Genomic DNA, 17,884 nt, shown 5'->3' with positions numbered 1-17,884 from the left:
CTTTACATGAAAATCTCCTCTCCCTGTGTCATGGCTTCAGTTCCCACAGCACTTTAGTTACGGGGTGCATCCCACCAACTCAAACTCAACCCACTTAAAACAGAGTTCCTCCTAATAGCACCCCGAAACTGATTCACTATGGCTCAAACATTTTGCTCATCTTGATTGCACACCTGAAACTGTAAATAGCATCAAATTACTTGAGTTTACCTTAGATACAAAATGTAACCTCCAGTCCCACAATAACTCCCTTGCAAAGGGGGCTCGACATCATTTAAAACTAATGTGAGGCAGTTATCGTCTCATCATGGGGAGGGATCCCAAACTGAACACAAGCTCTAGTGCCATCAAGGCTGTTTTACGCCAATCCCATTCTCTGCAGCATTCCGAAAAATTCACTTGGCACTTCTCGAAGCAAATCGCAATGCATCAGTGAAACTTATCAAGAAGATACAAGCACATCACCTCTCTGTTAAATTCACTAAATTGGCACCTATTGAAGCCAGGTGCCAATTCAAGCTAGTTATATTACCTACAAGGCCATTCACACAGAAGAACCTGCATACCTCAGCCCTCAACCCAAAACTGAGCATTTCCGCCAGACAAGGTGCATTGAGACATGCTGACTCCAAGTTGTTGGAAAGTCCAGCCTTTAAGAAATAAGACTAAAAATCAGCCTTCTAGGGGAATATGCCCAACATTTGGAACTCCATGAACCCCCAGAAATCAGAACTCTACCTAGATTTCAATCAATCAAAAATGATCTCAGGGTCTTAATATGCAACTGACTTTTACTCACTGGTGTACACCATCTGACTATCCAGGACAAAGCTGAGGACCTCTTTTCAGTTATCTTGCAATCTAATCATTGTTCTGACCTGACCTCCTGGCAGGACATGGGCATAGTTATCAATTGTGCAGGAGGTGCAGAAGCACCTGAGCCCAGAGACTTGAGTGGCCCACATGAAGCCTGAATATTACGGAATGTTACTTCCCACCCAGCAGAGTGGGGGCCATTTTCCTTGCTTGCATCGTCACCCGTGGCACCCTTGCTATGCCACTGCTGGGAGTCTGTCATCAGGATTGCCATTCATGAAAGTGATGTACTCCTGCACCTCTCTCGCCCCCAGCATAGTACCCACCTCTTTGTCCTCTGGTTCTTTTGGTCAGTGACAAATGTACCCTGACATAGGCCACCTTCTGGGTCCGTCCCAGTTGCAGCTGGTGTTGGGGCAAGGTGGTGGGGTGGGGGGTGTATAACGGAGATGGGGGGACAGGGGAAAAAAAAACAGAAAAAAGGAACTTACCTGCCGCATCGCCGGTCTTCAGGCTCTCATGAAGGCACAGGCTCCCAGCCTGCCCTGCGGCCAATCCTAATGTTGCTCTCATGCTGCAGCATCAGGATTGGCCTGAGCGCCCCGCCTTTGCACTCACAGACAGACTGGGAGCCTGTCCCTGCTGTCTGCAACCTGGCAACACCACAGGGGTTGGAGACAGCTCAATGCGCATGTCAATTTGGTTGCCCTGAGACAGACAGCCAAACACACATGCGCACTGAGGGGAGTTCACACTACTCCCCCTCCCTGCCTATCACCACCAATGGCCCCGCCCCCTTGAAAAATAAAACGGTAATAAATATGGTTTATTATTGTTTTATTTTTCATGTTTTGCAGCTGCTGCTGCTGGTGGGCCGCTGGTCCAGCCCATGGGTAAGAACGAAGAAACACGAGCCTTTACAGATCTGTGCAAGGTTTATCCACGGTTTTGCCACCCATGTTCTTCATTTCTATTCCTTCTTGCACCCTCAGAATGGAAAGTGATCAGGCAGCCACTTCCAGGTTCTTAGCAGATGTCTAAGGTAGTACACGATATAGTACTACCTTAGACATCAGGTATCTCTTTTGGGCAAGTCTCTTGGGCTTGAAGCTTCTGTCTTATTTTGACTCCCCTTCCCCCTTTGACTTTTTTGAGTTCCGGGTCACATCTCCTCCTCCATGGTAAGCAGCTTTTGAATCGTGGTGATGCAGGTCCCTTCTCTCTAGTACTTTCTGCCAGAGGATTGAGAGTCAAAGTGGTAGGGTCAGATCACAGAATCTGGACAATGAAGCCAGTCTGACCATAGATGTACACGGCCACGCACTTACTGAGGGTGTGGTGTACATGGCCCTGCGCATCTAGTCAAATATTCTAGATGGGAGCCAAAAACCTTGGCTAGACCTCTGGGATCGTCTTCAATTGGAACCGTCCCCAACCCACCATATATGAAAGAAGCCATGAGATGGGCTTTCAATGGGTTTCATAATTGAGCAGCAAACCGTGTTTCAAGGGTCAGCAGTGTGACTGGACCTTTTCCTCTGGATCACTAGAGTGAAAGTGTACTGCCCCACAAATGTAAAATGCTGCTTTTTTGCACTTGCCCAACATCCAGTGTGTGTGTAAATAGGGGTGGGCTATAAATTCCACTCCACTGGTAAAGGTTTTGGCCAAATTTCACCAACCGCGCATGGCGGAGTTTTCTCTCGTGCTTGGCTTGTCAACTGTAAGTTGGCTTGTGCGAGTGTGAATTGGCAACCTCTAGCGCTATTTTCGGGCACTAGGAGGAGACCCTGTGACATTTTACCAACGCTGGAAGTCACTACTGTTCGTTGTGGGAAAGCTGCCGCTTGAGTAGAAAATCTATTTGAGTGGCAGCAGAACCACCTCGAGAAGCAGCACCCTCTGGCATGCTGTGTGGTGTCATCCATGCTGATTTTTTTAGCGCAGAACAGGCTCCTGGCACTAAAAATCAGTGTGAGCAGCGCAACGTTCTGATTTCTGCCCATTCTCTGAACTTCACAGAGTGAAACTCCGCGAGATCTGCCCACACCTAGTGTAAAGCATGTTGGAGTGTGTAGCCCGTGTGGTACCTGAATGAGGTGTGTGAGCGAGTCAACGTTCTGGAGGCCCCTAGGATCTATGTTTGATGCTCCTGGCCTTGCACAACATGAAGCTTGAAGGTTGACCTCCCAGTGAGTGAAAGTGTATTGCTCAGATTCCAATAGCTGGAGGGCGGAGTGGGCACTGAAGTGAGGGACGCTCAATCAGGACTCCTTTAGGTGGTCCGTGAGGCCTTTTGATTAGTAAGGAGCTTCTGATTAATTATCCTGAGCAATGCCGTTTGTGGGATGGTAGCAGTGACTGCTGACTCTGTTGTGAAAGAATTAGTGTGCTCATATATTCAGACCCTCCATAGGCACAATACTTTCAACCCAGTCATTTTGGGTGAGGAATTACGCAGCAGTGTCTGAGCCCAGCGGGGTGGGGGTAATTTTTAAACTATCAAATATAAAATATCACCTACATTTTAATTAAATACTTACAAGCACTTGGTGCCTGATTTAGGTCTCAGCGGATGGAATACTGCGTCACAAATGTGACGGATAGCCCGTCTGCCATTTTACGATCTCCATAGGATATAATGGGATTGTAATACGGAGGACGGGATATCTGTCACGTTTGTGACGGAGTACTCCCCACTGCTGAGATCTAAATCGGGCCCTTAATTTGGTGACTCGCTCTGCCATCCAATTCACCAACCATCATTTTTTGTGTCAAAAATTACATTTCTACAACCTTTCGAGATATTTAAAGTTGGATCTGCTTTTTAAAGTTGGTGAATTGCAGTTCAACTGCAGTGGGTTGTGGGTTGTGCATCTGCTGCCAAGGATCAGAATTGGACTTAGTTTTAAGAGTCACCTTGGCTTCCTCTGGAAGTATGCAGCCGTGTTTACTAAATTAAGCGGCAAGAAAAGGCAAATTATACGGCATAACCCGACACATTTTGTGAGAAGGTGCACAGGGCCCTACTCCCTGTCTCAGCGCCCAAGCAGGGCGATCAGACCAATCACAACGCTGCTGTCATGCTGTTGACAGCACTGTCGTGATTGGAGGGGAGTCTGGAAGCCCTGTGCTTCCGGGAGTCCGAGGAAGAAGGAGAGACGGAACAGTCTCTCCCAACATAAAAGTACGTTTTCTTTATTTTTTAATTTTTTTAAAATATCCGCCAGCCCAGTCACCCCCATTGACAAGTGGCTGCCACTGCATTGATGTACTTTGTTTCAGTAGGAAGACGTGTGTTCCTTTTGAGTACAAAGTGGCACTGTTCTGAATAGGTAAATTAAAAAAAAAATGTGCTGAAGCATTTTTTTTTATTAACTGGGACATGATAAGCAACACGAAGGGTGCGGGTAGGGGAAGCAACATGAAAAAAACTGACAAAAGAGAGCAATGTGGAGAGCTGGAGGAGAAAGGCGATCTGGTGATAGCAAGAGAACAATTTGGAGATGCGGGGAGAAGCACATGAGTGAGAAAGCAGCGTGGTGGGAGAAACACATGAGGGCGAGCACCTGACGAAGCGGGGAGAAGCACACAGGTAATACAGAGCAACACATATTGTGGCGGAGGCGGGAAGGGATTACACAAGCGAAGTAGCTGGAAAACACATGCACTTTTGTGGTGGGATGCGTAAATAAAAGGGAAAAAAAGAGGTACCTGAAAAGCAAGAAGTAGAAGGACACAAATAATGCGGCGTGCTCCAGGGGAAGGACAAATACAAGAAGAGGAAGTAAAGACAATTCAAGCTGACGAATGAGAAGCAAGCAAACAAGAGTGACAGTAAAGCCAAACAAAGGTCAACAATGGGGAGGCTCAGCGCCAACTAACTGTAAGTTGACAGTAGTGTTTTTTTCACAAACCAGACATCTTGCATTGTCTGGTAGGTGAGACCTAAAATGGTTTCCTAATGAAGCAATGATGTAAATGTTTTCAGATGAGTGTATTATGTGGTAAATGGCTAAAACATGTTGGCTATCCAAATATGGATTAAATAAATGTGTAAATATACCCATTACCGCTAACTTTGTACACATAACACAAAATAAATCTAGATTAATGCAGATAAATGCTTGATTTTTAGTTTGACCATGGGATTACTACATCATAAATGTGACATATCCTGTCCATCATATTATGATTTCCATAGGATATTATGGGATCGTAATATGGCGAACGGGATATCCGTCATGTTTGTGATGGACTAACCCCATCCACCAAGCTCTAAATGAGGCCCAAAACAAGCAAAAATAGTTATGGAAAAATACAGATAAAATGAGCCAAAATTAATATGGATAAATACATACGGAAATGTCAAAAAGTCATAAAACTGAGAGTTTGATTCCAATGAAGTATGTTGCCTTAAATCTTGGCTTTTTATTTAACCCTCAATGATCACTTTGTTCTTCCCATTTCATGCTTAAAATCAGTGCTTTGAAATTTCCAGATTCCATGCATGAGTAGGTCATGCTGTCCACTTTTTAGGGGCGAGCACAAAGTGCTCCGTCCCTCTTCTAATCTCTCTTTAGGGGGGTTTTAACCACGCCCATGTTACGTCAGTCACTTTCATTGGTTCGTGGGCTTGCCTCTTAAAATACGCTTGTTTTCATTCGTGAAAGGCATGCATACGTCATGCCTTTTCCAGTGTTTAGCCCTCCTCGAGAGCACCGGTAAACTACTGGAAGCATACGAGGCTCCATGTTTTCCGTATGGTTTCTGGACTACTTTTTCTCTTTATTTCACAGCTTTGTTTTACACAGCACGATCGCGCTCGTTTCTTAGGGGCGAGCTCAAAGCACTCCGTCACTCTTCTAATCTCTCTTTAGGGGGATTTTAACCACACCCATGTTACGGCAGTCACTTTCATTGGTTTGCGGGCTTGCCTTTTAACATCCGCTTGTTTTCATTCGTGGAAGGCATGCCTACGTCATGCCTTTTCCGGTGTTTAGCCCTCCTCCAGAGCACCGGTAAACTACTGGAAACATACGAGGCGCCATGTTTTCCGCATGGTTTCGGGACTACGTTTTTTTTACACTTCGCGGTCACGCTCTTTTATTAATTTTTTTATTTAGTGTGGCAAAAATAGTCTGGTTCGGAGTTTACAACGCTAATGGCTCTAACTCGACGTAATGAGAGACCCGTTGTATTGCAAATGCTTGTTTTTTTCTCATTTAATGTGGCAAGAAAAGTCCGGTTATGAGTTTACAACGCTAATAGCTCTAACTCGACCTAATGCGAGACTAGTTGCATTACAAATGCTTGTTTTTCTTGTAATTGTGGAACTTGCAGAGATAAGATTATATTAGGTGGGAAGAACATGATCGGCACTTTTACCAGGTGGGTTAAGGCGGCAGATTTGTGACTCTGGAAAATCGACTTAGGTGCTGGTGACCTCTTCTGAAGGCAAATGTTCCCTTTGCCTGCAGCTCAGAAATTCCTCGAAACATTAGTGGCCAAGAGTGTCACTGGGCAATAGGTGCAGATTGTTAAACTATCTTAAGTGTTGTAAAAGATACCTCTTTAGAGGTCAAAGGTCAGAGCTTAAACATGCAAGGTGACGTGAACGAGCTACGCTACATACGGCGAGCTCAGAGGGGAGGGGTGCTCCTGCAGGCTGGGCCAGTGACCCCCGCCTCCCCCAGGTCTCTCTGGCAGGCCTCTTTGACAGGTAATTGCCGCTACTGTAAACCTTCCAACGGTTTGTAATAAGACAATTACAGCAGCTCTTAAAACCTCAATCACTGGCCTTTTAGAATATATTACTACAGCCTGGGGGAAACATATTTCAGCATGACATTCTGGCTGTAGAATGACATGCCAAGCGGGAGGGGGGAAGGAGGGGCAGTCAAGCACAAGAAAAGTTTGCGTTTGTAACGATTTCCAAGACAGTGGTGTCTGTGTTTAAAGGCCCAGGAGCCTGAAATGTCACACAGCCCTAGGTGCTGTCGAAAACACGAAATAATTGAATTTTTCTCACATTATATCAAATGATCAGTCCGTCTTCTTGTGAGGACAGCACCCCGTTATTTCTGGTGTGCAGGCCACAATGTAGAGGTGCTCAGGTTCAAGCACATTGGAAAGGAAGGGACATTCACTGCCTTTGGGAACACACATTGTGTAATTTTTAAACGTGGCTGGACAGCGAAGCAGCCTGAATGACACAGTGCTACCAAGTTCTTTTAAATGCACATTTATTGGACATTGGTTACTCCCAGAGGAGTATTTTTTCTGTACCTCCTGCAACTAGCTATTGAGTGTATGTTCGCCTCCTATGGGGTACTTGCATTGCAATGCACGAGAGATTATTTTAATCACGAAAGTACTCTGAATCATCTCATGCGTGCAATGTATACAGAAAGCAGCCATTTTGGTTTTTGAATGCAGCCGGCTTTTGTAATGTTTTAGTCAGCCCTCAAGCTGCAAACCAGGGCTATTGGTTTTGCCAATGCTTGTTTAAATGTCCATTTATTCCTTGCCCCACTCAAAAATAAGCTTTGGAAAATTATTTCAAAAATTAGTATTTAAGTCACTTTTAAATATAAGTAATTTGTATTGCAGTAAGAAAGCATAGAAGCTAAAAATCGGTGTAACCGTTGGCGGCTGATTTGTATTTACAATGGATGGGGTGGCTGTGGCAGGGGTGTTACAATAATAATACATTTTTTAAAAAGGCACTTACCTTAGGACGATCTCTTCTCTCTTCGTCTCTCCTGACTCCAAAGTGCTACGGGACCCAGGAAACTGCACTGGCCAATCCTGGAGCTGCTTTCATGCTGGTAACCAGCATTAAAGAAGTGTCCGGGTTGGTGGGAGTGGCTTTTCTCAGCGCTCACAAGAGCGCCAGAGGCCTGTGCTTTCTCTAACCCAGCTGTCCCAAAACAGATGAGTTAGAGAAATTTAAAGTGCACATGTCAGCGTGGCCGTCGCAAGATGCCGACCAAAGGGACATGCGTACTTTAAACAAGTGCACAGTTGCCTTCTGCCACTCGGCAGCAATCGCCCCGCCCTGTCCTGACACTCGGTTCAGGACGGGATTGCTGAAAATAAAATGGTAATAAAGATTATTACCATATATTTTTCCGTTCTGGGGCATTTCCTTAGTGCGGCGATGCTCCTCCGCTCTCGTGGAGGAGCGGCCCTGGCTGTAACACCAGACCCGCATCACCGTTCTGTGTTACATGTTACAGATGCTCTTTTTAAGTCCCTCTGGGTTTGACCAACGAACCCAGGCTATAGCAGAAAAGTCTCAGATTTGGGAACAATGCAAAAACGTGCTTGGTTTAAATCATCACACTGCTGAGTTTATTTGTTTCTTCTTTTCTTTTAATAAAGTATTGCTTTTTGTTTTGTAAGGTAGCAGTTATTTTCAAATGATACAATGTCCTCACGTCCCTCGCGTTGTGTGCTTTGATCCACTCAGCCGACACGTGTTTCGCTCTTTGTGTTTGTTGGTCTGAGAGCCGTTGTGATCCCTGGTACTGTTTCACACAACTGGCATCCTTGCAAGTATTACTGTTTCTGTCTGATGGTGGTCTCTGTGCCACACGAGTCCAAAGGATACAACTGCCCACACAACTGTTGTTCAGCTTGTTTTAACATGTGCTCTCTTGTGATGCCAGCTTCATATCTAGTCTTCTCTAGGTAGCTGTCTATACGCAGCACTAAAATGCCTACAAGGGAAACTTTTAGGCTCAGAGGAACTGTTTCCAGAAATAAGATACCAATGTTGATTTTTGAGTAGCTGCTGCTTCCTGCAATGACGTCAGACTGGGTGTCAGCTTGAGAAATTCAAGAAGTGTTTAACTCTTTTGCTAAAACAGCCCCAAAGGCCTTCCCTTGATTCGGTGGCTGCATGATATTTGGTAGTGCATCCAGAAGTGTGGGCGCGCTTATATAGACTGACTAGTGGGCGCTACATAGACTGCAACCAGCCAGGCTCTGTTGTCCTGTTTTTGAGGTTTTACCTCCTCAACTGGAAGCTGTTCAGAGCAAAGGGGTTAGTCACAGTTTCTGCTGTTTTCAGTCCTCTATCTCAGAACTCTCCGAAACTTTGATTAATGTGCTGACACGATAAAACAATGGTAATTTATGATTTCTTAAATCTGGTCGAACGATAACAAACTTCTTGCAATCCAAGATGGCCGCTAGTTTCAGCTCGAGTCAGGAATGGGCTATCCACCATGACTACCAGGTGATGTGTTTTTGTTGGTGCAGTGTGATGGGCGACCTTGCAATATTATTAAATCAGAAACACAATTATCTGCATTTGTGTAGCACACATTTTGCCACTGGTGGCCATGCAACGTTTTCAGTAGTATGGAGAACTTACAATAAGGTTATGGCCTTGCCATCGCAAACCAAGGTCTAATTCAGCCTGAGATTAGGTTTTACATGAATTATGTTCTGGTCATAATCCTGGTTAGGAGTCGTATGTTGTATTCATTGACCTGTGTGCATAGGTAGAAAACTGGAAGGGTTTGTCAAATACTTAGATATCTTGTACCTGGTGAGGCAAAGGAACTGCCCAGCAGATGGGGATGTGTGTATATGTATATCTTGGTTTTGAATGCAGTTGTTTCCTAGTATTGTTAACTACATATTGTACTTGGGCAATGCTTGATGTATGTTGGGAGTCTGTTCTGCGTGTGCTGTTGGATCTTAGTGTGCGTCATATCATGGTGGGAACTGCTGTTGTGCGTGTGGTGATAGTCAAGTATATTACGTACCTTTTGTTTGTTGGATGTATGGAAAGTGGTCTGTTCAGTGTGTTCTGTTGGAAGTTTTGTGTGTGGACACCCTTGTCATAGCATTCAATGTTACATGGTGGTAGCTTGTTGTGTTTGTCACTTGCCTACAGGTATGTACTTAGCATGCACCTAGTTAGGGAGTAGGGGAGTGCTATGTGGGTTCCCACCAAAACAGCATAACCACAGTCGGACAAGTAATCTGGATGCTGACTTGAGCCAAAGCTAGTCAACCATTTAAAGTCATGGATACTATGTCACAAGATCAGTTCTGCCGGATGAGTGAAACGATTGTAACATCGTTGAGTTGCTGACCTGAGTAGACTCACTGCAACTTTTGGTACATTGACACCACCTGAGTGAGATTGCAAATGAAAGAGCAAAATTGGTCTCTGGTGCAGAACCTAATTTTGCTTTTAAAGGTCAAGTTCTTCCCACTCCTCTGAAGCCAAAAGAGGCCAGTTCTGAACAGAAGCTCCTGCCCAAGGTTTCTCCTGCTTCCAGCCAACCAGGAGTAGCAAGGGCAGAGTTAGGGGCTTCATAGAGCTAGGCAGGGGTAGCAGCTGCTATGCATCTATGCGCTACGCAACCTTCTACACGGTGAAAATGGAAATATACAAATATGGGACTTTGTAGACACCCTGCTCTGGTTTCTGTCTTTTGCTACATTTACTCTATTAGTAATAGCCAACAGCCATTTCCCGTAGCTGGCTACTGGGTCACATAACTCTCTGGTGCCCCTTGACTTCATGCAGAAAGACAACCTAATCTATTACTGGAAACTCTTGAAAGCCAATCCATTCTAGTTCCTCCGCTGAGGCCACTCCTATCTGGATGCGCTTGACTAGATGCGGGTTTAATAGCTATGGAAATTCTCATTAACATTAACCAGTGGAAAGCCGTGGCTTCTCGTGCAAGGTGATTCCATTCCTCTGCAAGAGCGGGAGCATGAAAATCTTCAGCCCATTCAGAAAACATGCTTGTGCCCCGACAGAGTCCGGCAGCCCTGGCCACATGCGCAACACCAATGCGCGTCGGGTCTCATCCACTAGAATTCCACTCTGTCTGACTCGTGTGACCACTCGCACGGGTTACACAAAGATCAAGTGGGGGAACTATCATGCTTTGTGTTTAAGTGAGAGGAACATCCACTTACCCTGACCTCCAGTGTCTAGGTCAGGATAGAAAATCCTACCCACCAGGTCCTTAAATGCTTGGCCACCAGATCAATTTCCCCCTCATTTGGATACGTTGCGAGCCTGTTCGACAGACTTTTGATTAAGCCGCCTGCCCCTTGCAGTAGGAACTAGATACACCTTTAATATTTCATGAGGACCTCAGAGGTCAACGTGCTGCAAGATTCATGTGGCGGCCACTTTATTAGCCGAAGGGAACAATCAGGATAGAATGAGGTGGGATTTGATCCAGCGCCCAGGTCTCATTGTTTAATGCCATTTCTTTTTCTTCTCTCTTTTTGATTACAGGGCTTTTTCCGCAGGAGTATTCAGAAGAACATGATTTACACGTGTCACCGGGACAAGAACTGTGTGATTAATAAAGTCACCAGAAACCGCTGCCAGTACTGCCGGCTGCAGAGATGCTTTGAAGTTGGCATGTCCAAAGAATGTAAGTTGGAGGCAGGTGGAGTATTTCTATTCCTTATATTGGCATGATGTACAGCGCCTTCTCCGCCACGAGCTTCCGTAAGTGCAGATATATGCGGCATATATATGTGTTTGGACTCCGCCGGGGAGCGAACCCACAAGCAGCCGCCAATAATGATACTGGCATCACCGCCATAGCTGTTAATATCAATGTTGCCACCCAAAAGTCAGACCGCACTGCTTGATTGAGCGCTTCTCTATGCTGAAGGTGGCGGGTGAGGTTGTCTCCAGGGAAGGGTCAGGCTTCAGCGGTTGCCTGTTTCAGATGCTTCCCCGGCAGCCTAATACCTCCCTGTGACAACCCACAAAGTGTTGCCAAAACGAGCCACTTGATGTAAGCACATAAGCCCCTGCTTCCATGATGTGTACTCATTAACAAAGGTCCTTCATGTCAAGTGCAAGCCGGCCATGTAGACCTTCTAGTCCTTTGCACTACACCATAAGGTCCATACCTGTAGTCCCAGAGCCTTATTCAGTGCAAGACCGATTTAGTCCACAGTTTTTTACTCCTAAATGTCTAAGGTCTCTCCTTTTATAATATATTAGATAAAGCATCATTTGCAAACGTTTATAAGGACATTTCAAGCTAGTGAAGAGTTCCAGTGACCTTTTAGTGGAACAAGTCCAAAGATGACCTAAACCCTCAGTGACTTAAAATAGCCTGTTAGATATAGTCTAGGGTGTTTTATTCTTTATTACAAATCATAAAATGATCTCCCATCACCCAAACCTCTTAAATCCTTAGTTTCTTGGCCTTTCTTATGGAAGCGATATAGATAGGTAGTATACGTGCTGATTCTGGACTATGAAAATAAACATGCTAGTAATTTTGATACAAAAGCATATGTTAAACAGATGTATGCAAGTCAGTTCTAAAACCCACCGATGTCTACAATTTATGGTCATTCTGCTCCATGGCTTGCCTTTCATACTGTCTACTGGCTCTGGTAATCAGCAAAGTGGTGCCTCAACTCAATTGTAATACCATATTACACTAAAGAGGGGATGTCATTACAAGTGACAAGCGATGTCATTGTCTGTAATAGGAAAGTCAGAGACAGCTTTATAAACATTTATGTTAATTATTATTTGAAGGACTACCTGCCCCCATTCTGCATTTGCATTTTAAGACTTTGCATGATGTTGAGATATAACCAGTCGGTTATGTTTTTCCATTAAGGCACAAGTATTTAAGCACATTTTACAGAAATCAGAGGCTGTCAATATGTTTTGCAACATGTCATTGTTTCCAAAATTATCTGCAACAGGAGAAAGCTTTTTATGTATTGGTTTTATATAAGCAGAGCCTTTGAGCCCTTCATCTTTTTCCAGGTACAGAACCCAAAGTATGTAAAGATTCCTCAGTCTCACATATCATAGTCAAGTGGGAATTTGGGATTAGCCCACAACATGCCCATTACATACATGTCAGCATGTCCTATTTGGGAGGGAGATTAGCAATTTTTAAGCAAATAATTGCCTTATTTGTAGGTTTCTCCTGGTCGGAAAGCCCTCAAGATAACTACAAGTTGATGGGTAAAAAAAAAATCCTCAATTTGTTTTCTAAATCTCTGGCTTCACTGCTCTTAAATAATTGCATGTAGGTTAGTAGATTACATCTCTTCCACTAAATTATAAAGTTTGGATGTGGTCGACTGTCTACGTATGATTACCACAGGTGTGCAGATTCTCTCCCAAAGCCCACTGCTGTCACTGTCCATACCCTTGCTTCAGTGATCAGGTTTGCTCCAACAATAAGCATTTGCAATGCAACGGGTCTCGTGTTTGCTCATGTTAGAGCTGATCGCGTTGTAAACTCCTAACTCGGCTTTTCATCTATTGGCAAAAGTGCTTTAATGTACGTAACCCGAAAAAGTGAAATTAACTGTGTAGAGCGCTCGACTTCTGCCAAGCGAAATCGCGCTAGGAAAATAGAGAAAAAGTAGTCCACGATCAGACAGAAAACAGCGAGCCTCGCATGTTTTCTGTACTTGGACGCTGCGCTCGAGGAGAGCTAACCACCGGAAAAGACATGACGTGGGCATGCCTTAGACTAATGAAAGCAAGCAGATTTTAATAGGCAAGCCCACGAACCAATCAAACACACTGACGTGACGTCGACAGGGCTCCGAGCCCTTTTCTAATAACTAAATTGTCTCGCTGCGATACACATGCGCGAGCGCATGCAACGCAGGCTCGACCCTAAAAATGGCGTCTACATGAGGCAGAAGTGTCATTTCTATGATTTAAAAAAGAAAATAATTTAGGTACCAAAGGTTTTTCTTAGGAGCCTGTTGCTGTTGAAACTGGGGTTTCCGAAAGCCAAGGATGCCTGTTGGTCCGTGATATGGTCTAGTTTGACAGCACAGCTATCGCCAGGCATTACTAAAGTGAGGTTTTGGCTCCACCCATGTGTTGGGAGCCAGGAGTGACATGTTTTGATTGGGCAGAACTTGTGTTATTCCTCAAAAAAGTGCCCGCCCTCCACACAGCTTTGATCATTTTGTTTATGTATCCAGCTCCTGAGCTTGAACTTTCAGGGGCGCCAAACAAGGCATTGCAATGCTATTAAAGTGTCTTAGATAACTACTTAAATTAGTGTTGATTTTCTCTGGCAGCAGTACATGTGAGAGGGGCACAGTCATTAATTCCCATGCTATTTACTTGCTTCACGTTACCACGGAGCATTCTTTTAAATCCAAACCTCTTGGCATTGCCAATGCTTGTTTGTTGCTGATTTCCATCTTTGCCTCTGTCCTTGGCTTTCTCTGCCTCCTTCTTTCGCCTTCTACATTCTCCTATTCTGCCACTTTGTCTCATTCTCTGGGTAAATTTGATGACAAAACATAAATTCCAGGAACACCAGCAGCAAATTAAGCACTGGATGGCGGCCATTTTGTTCTGGGACATCCCTGCCAGAAAGCGCGAATGCCCATGGCAGATTAAAACAACATGAGCAGACACGTAGTAGCGCCTAATTCTATTCAAAGTCAGCCAAAAAACATTTACGCCCATTTTGCATAAAAATTCCATTTTGCCTGGACAAATGCGGCATGCGGGGGGGAAAGGTTTGTGTTGAAATGATAAATCCATGCTAAAGCGAGCAGGAAGGCCAGGCCTGGGCCAGCTTCCTCTGCGTTGCTTCTGTCCTCTCAGTGAACTCTTACTCGATGACAATATTCTGATAACACCTCTGGTGTCGAAAGCAGAGCCGGGTGTTTTCTGAGCCCGTGAAAACACACACGTATATTTTCTTTTCCTCTCCGTGTTTGTGTGCATGCTTGGGATATCTGTCAGCTGCGGGTCAATGACAGTTTAAAAGATATTTTCCCCTTCAAACTCCTGCTGGAAATCACCCCGACCCCTGGAGCGCGGACAGTATGACTTGTTCCTGCGCAACAACAGTTTATTTAAGCCGATGCGAGACAAGAAAAAACACAAAGTGCATTCAACATCACTAGAATAGCACATCGAACGACCTGAGGCGGCTCTAGGCGCTATCGGAATGTTTTCTTGTTGTTCCTGATGTAGCTTTTAGTTAGTGCTGGGTCCCGGTCTCAGGGTAAAGCGTTGGCGACGAGGAAAAGCCAGAACTAGAACACAGGACTCCTGGTTCCACAGGGCGCCTCCTCAAATGCTATTTAAATGATGGTTTTTTTTCTACAATGAAGTGTATTTCAGAAATGGGTGTGAATATTGAGTTGTGATTGTTCGAAGGTGGCCACGTGACCCTCGACCTCATTCTCAAAAGAATTGTTGAAATGCGGAGATGGACGGAGCACAGTTCATTGCGTCTGTTCTTCTCCTGCGGTGCATCGGAAACCCCCCTAAATAAATAAACAGAGAGGCACAGTGAGTAAGAGCACCGGGTGGATTGTGTCCAAGCCCGACCTTGTGCAAGCACCATGAGTGAACAAAGACACTAGGACCCGCAGGATCAGTGTCTCCATCACTTAATCTTGTGCAAGCGTCATCACAACACAGTCACACAAGGACCCCTCTGGACTCTTTGTGTACAACCCTTGATCCGGTGCAAGCACCATCACAATACAGTGACACAGGATCCTAAGGCTCATTGTGTCCCACCCTCTATCCGGTGCAAGCACCAATGCAATACAGTGACACAGGACCCTAAGGCTCCTTGTGTCCCACCCTTGATCTTGTGCAAGCACCATCACAATACAGTGACACAGGATCCTAAGGCTCATTGTGTCCAACAAATGATCCGGTGCAAGAACCATCACAATACAGTGACACAGGACACTAAGGCTCATTGTGTCCCATCCTCTATCCGGTGCAAGCACCAATGCAATACAGTGACACGGGACCCTAAGGCTCCTTGTGTCCCACCCTTGATCTTGTGCAAGCACCATCACAATACAGTGACACAGGATCCTAAGGCTCATTGTGTCCAACAAATGATCCGGTGCAAGAACCATCACAATACAGTGATACAGGACCCTAAGGCTCCTTGTGTCCCACCCTTGATCTGGCGCAAGCACCATCACAATACAGTGACACAGGATCCTAAGGCTCCTTGTGTCCCACCCTTGATCTGGCGCAAGCAGCATCACAATACAGTGACACAGGATCCTAAGGCTCATTGTGTCCAACCAATGATCCGGTGCAAGCACCATCACAATACAGTGACACAGGATCCTAGGGCTCATTGTAGTCATCCCTTGATCTGCTGCAAGTACCATCACAATACAGTGACACAGGACCCTAAGGCTCATTGTGTCCAACCAATGATCCGGTGCAAGCACCATCACAATACAGTGACACAGGACACTAAGGCTCATTGTGTCCAACCAATGATCCGGTGCAAGCACCATCACAATACAGTGACACAGGATCCTAGGGCTCATTGTGGTCATCCCTTGATCTGGTGCAAGCACCATCACAATACAGTGACACAGGACCCTAAGGCTCATTGTGTCCCACCCTTGATCTTGTGCAAGGACCATCACAATACAGTGATACAGGACCCCTAGGCTCATTGTGTCCCACCCTTGATCTGGTGCAAGCACCATCACAATACAGTGACACAGGATCCTTGGGCTCATTGTGGTCAACCCTTGATCTTGTGCAAGCACCATCACAATACAGTGAAACAGGACCCTAAGGCTCATTGTGGTCATCCCTTGATCTGGCGCAAGCACCATCACAATACAGTGACACAGGATCCCTAAGCTAATTGTGTCCAACCAATGATCTGGTGCAAGCACCATCACAATACAGTGACACAGGACCCTAAGGCTCATTGTGTCCCACCCTTGATCCGGTGCAAGCACCAGCACAATACAGTGACGCAGGATCCATGGGCTCATTGTGGTCAACCCTTGATCTTGTGCAAGCACCATCACAATACAGTGAAACAGGACCCTAAGGCTCATTGTGGTCATCCCTTGATCTGGCGCAAGCACCATCACAATACAGTGACACCGGATCCCTAAGCTAATTGTGTCCAACCAATGATCTGGTGCAAGCACCCTAAGGCTCATTGTGTCCCACCCTTGATCTGCCGCAAGCACCACCACAATACAGTGAAACGGGGCCCTAAGGCTCATTGTGTCCCACCTTGATCTTGTTCAAGCACCATCACAATACAGTGACACAGGACCCTAAGGCTCATTGTGTCCAACCAATGATCCGGTGCAAGCACCATCACAATACAGTGACACAGGACCCTAAGGCTCATTGTGTCCAACCAATGATCCGGTGCAAGCACCATCACAATACAGTGACACAGGACCCTAAGGCTCATTGTGTCCAACCAATGATCCGGTGCAAGCACCATCACAATACAGTGACGAAGGACCCCTAAGCTAATTGTGTCCAACCAATGATCTGGTGCAAGCACCATCACAATACAGTGACACAGGACCCTAAGGCTCCTTGTGTCCCACCCTTGATCTTGTGCAAGCACCATCACAATACAGTGATACAGGACCCTAAGGCTCATTGTGTCCCACCCTTGATCCGGTGCACGCACCATCACAATACAGTGACGCAGGATCCTTGGGCTCATTGTGGTCAACCCTTGATCTTGTGCAAGCACCATCACAATACAGTGAAACAGGACCCTAAGGCTCATTGTGGTCATCCCTTGATCTGGCGCAAGCACCATCACAATACAGTGATACAGGATCCCTAAGCTAATTGTGTCCAACCAATGATCTGGTGCAAGCACCATCACAATACAGTGACACAGGACCCTAAGGCTCATTGTGTCCCACCCTTGATCTGCCGCAAGCACCATCACAATACAGTGACGCAGGACCCCTAAGCTAATTGTGTCCAACCCTTGATCTTGTGCAAGCACCATCACAATACAGTGATATAGGACCCTAAGTCTCATTGTGTCCAATCCTCGATGATCACTCGCACCTGAGCATTCCAGGATGCGTGCTATCAGATCACCTCACTCCTGAATATTCCATCATATGTGCTCTCACATTGTCTTACACCTGAATATTCCAGGATATGTGCTCTCAGGTCAGCTCGTGCCTCAGTGTCCCAAGGTGTGTGATCTCATGTCACCACATGCCTCAGTGTCCCAGGATGTGTGCGCTCAGGTCAACTCACTCCTCAGTATCCCAAGCT

At 45.6% G+C, this 17,884-nt stretch overlaps 1 protein-coding gene across 2 annotated transcripts in view; it reads left to right on the top strand.

The window, feature by feature from the left end:
* RARB (retinoic acid receptor beta) overlaps window positions 1-17,884 on the top strand; it is a 292,516-nt gene that overhangs the window by 111,224 nt on the left and 163,408 nt on the right. For both annotated transcript variants that reach the window (XM_069212031.1, XM_069212030.1), the window contains exon 3: window positions 11,099-11,240. In XM_069212031.1, the coding sequence (XP_069068132.1) occupies window positions 11,099-11,240 (142 nt within the window). The remainder of the gene's footprint in view (window positions 1-11,098; window positions 11,241-17,884) is intronic.

The sequence above is a fragment of the Pleurodeles waltl genome, chromosome 10 (assembly GCF_031143425.1).
Source record: "Pleurodeles waltl isolate 20211129_DDA chromosome 10, aPleWal1.hap1.20221129, whole genome shotgun sequence".
Lineage (NCBI taxonomy): Eukaryota > Metazoa > Chordata > Amphibia > Caudata > Salamandridae > Pleurodeles > Pleurodeles waltl.
This window is presented reverse-complemented; position numbering and strand designations above follow the sequence as displayed.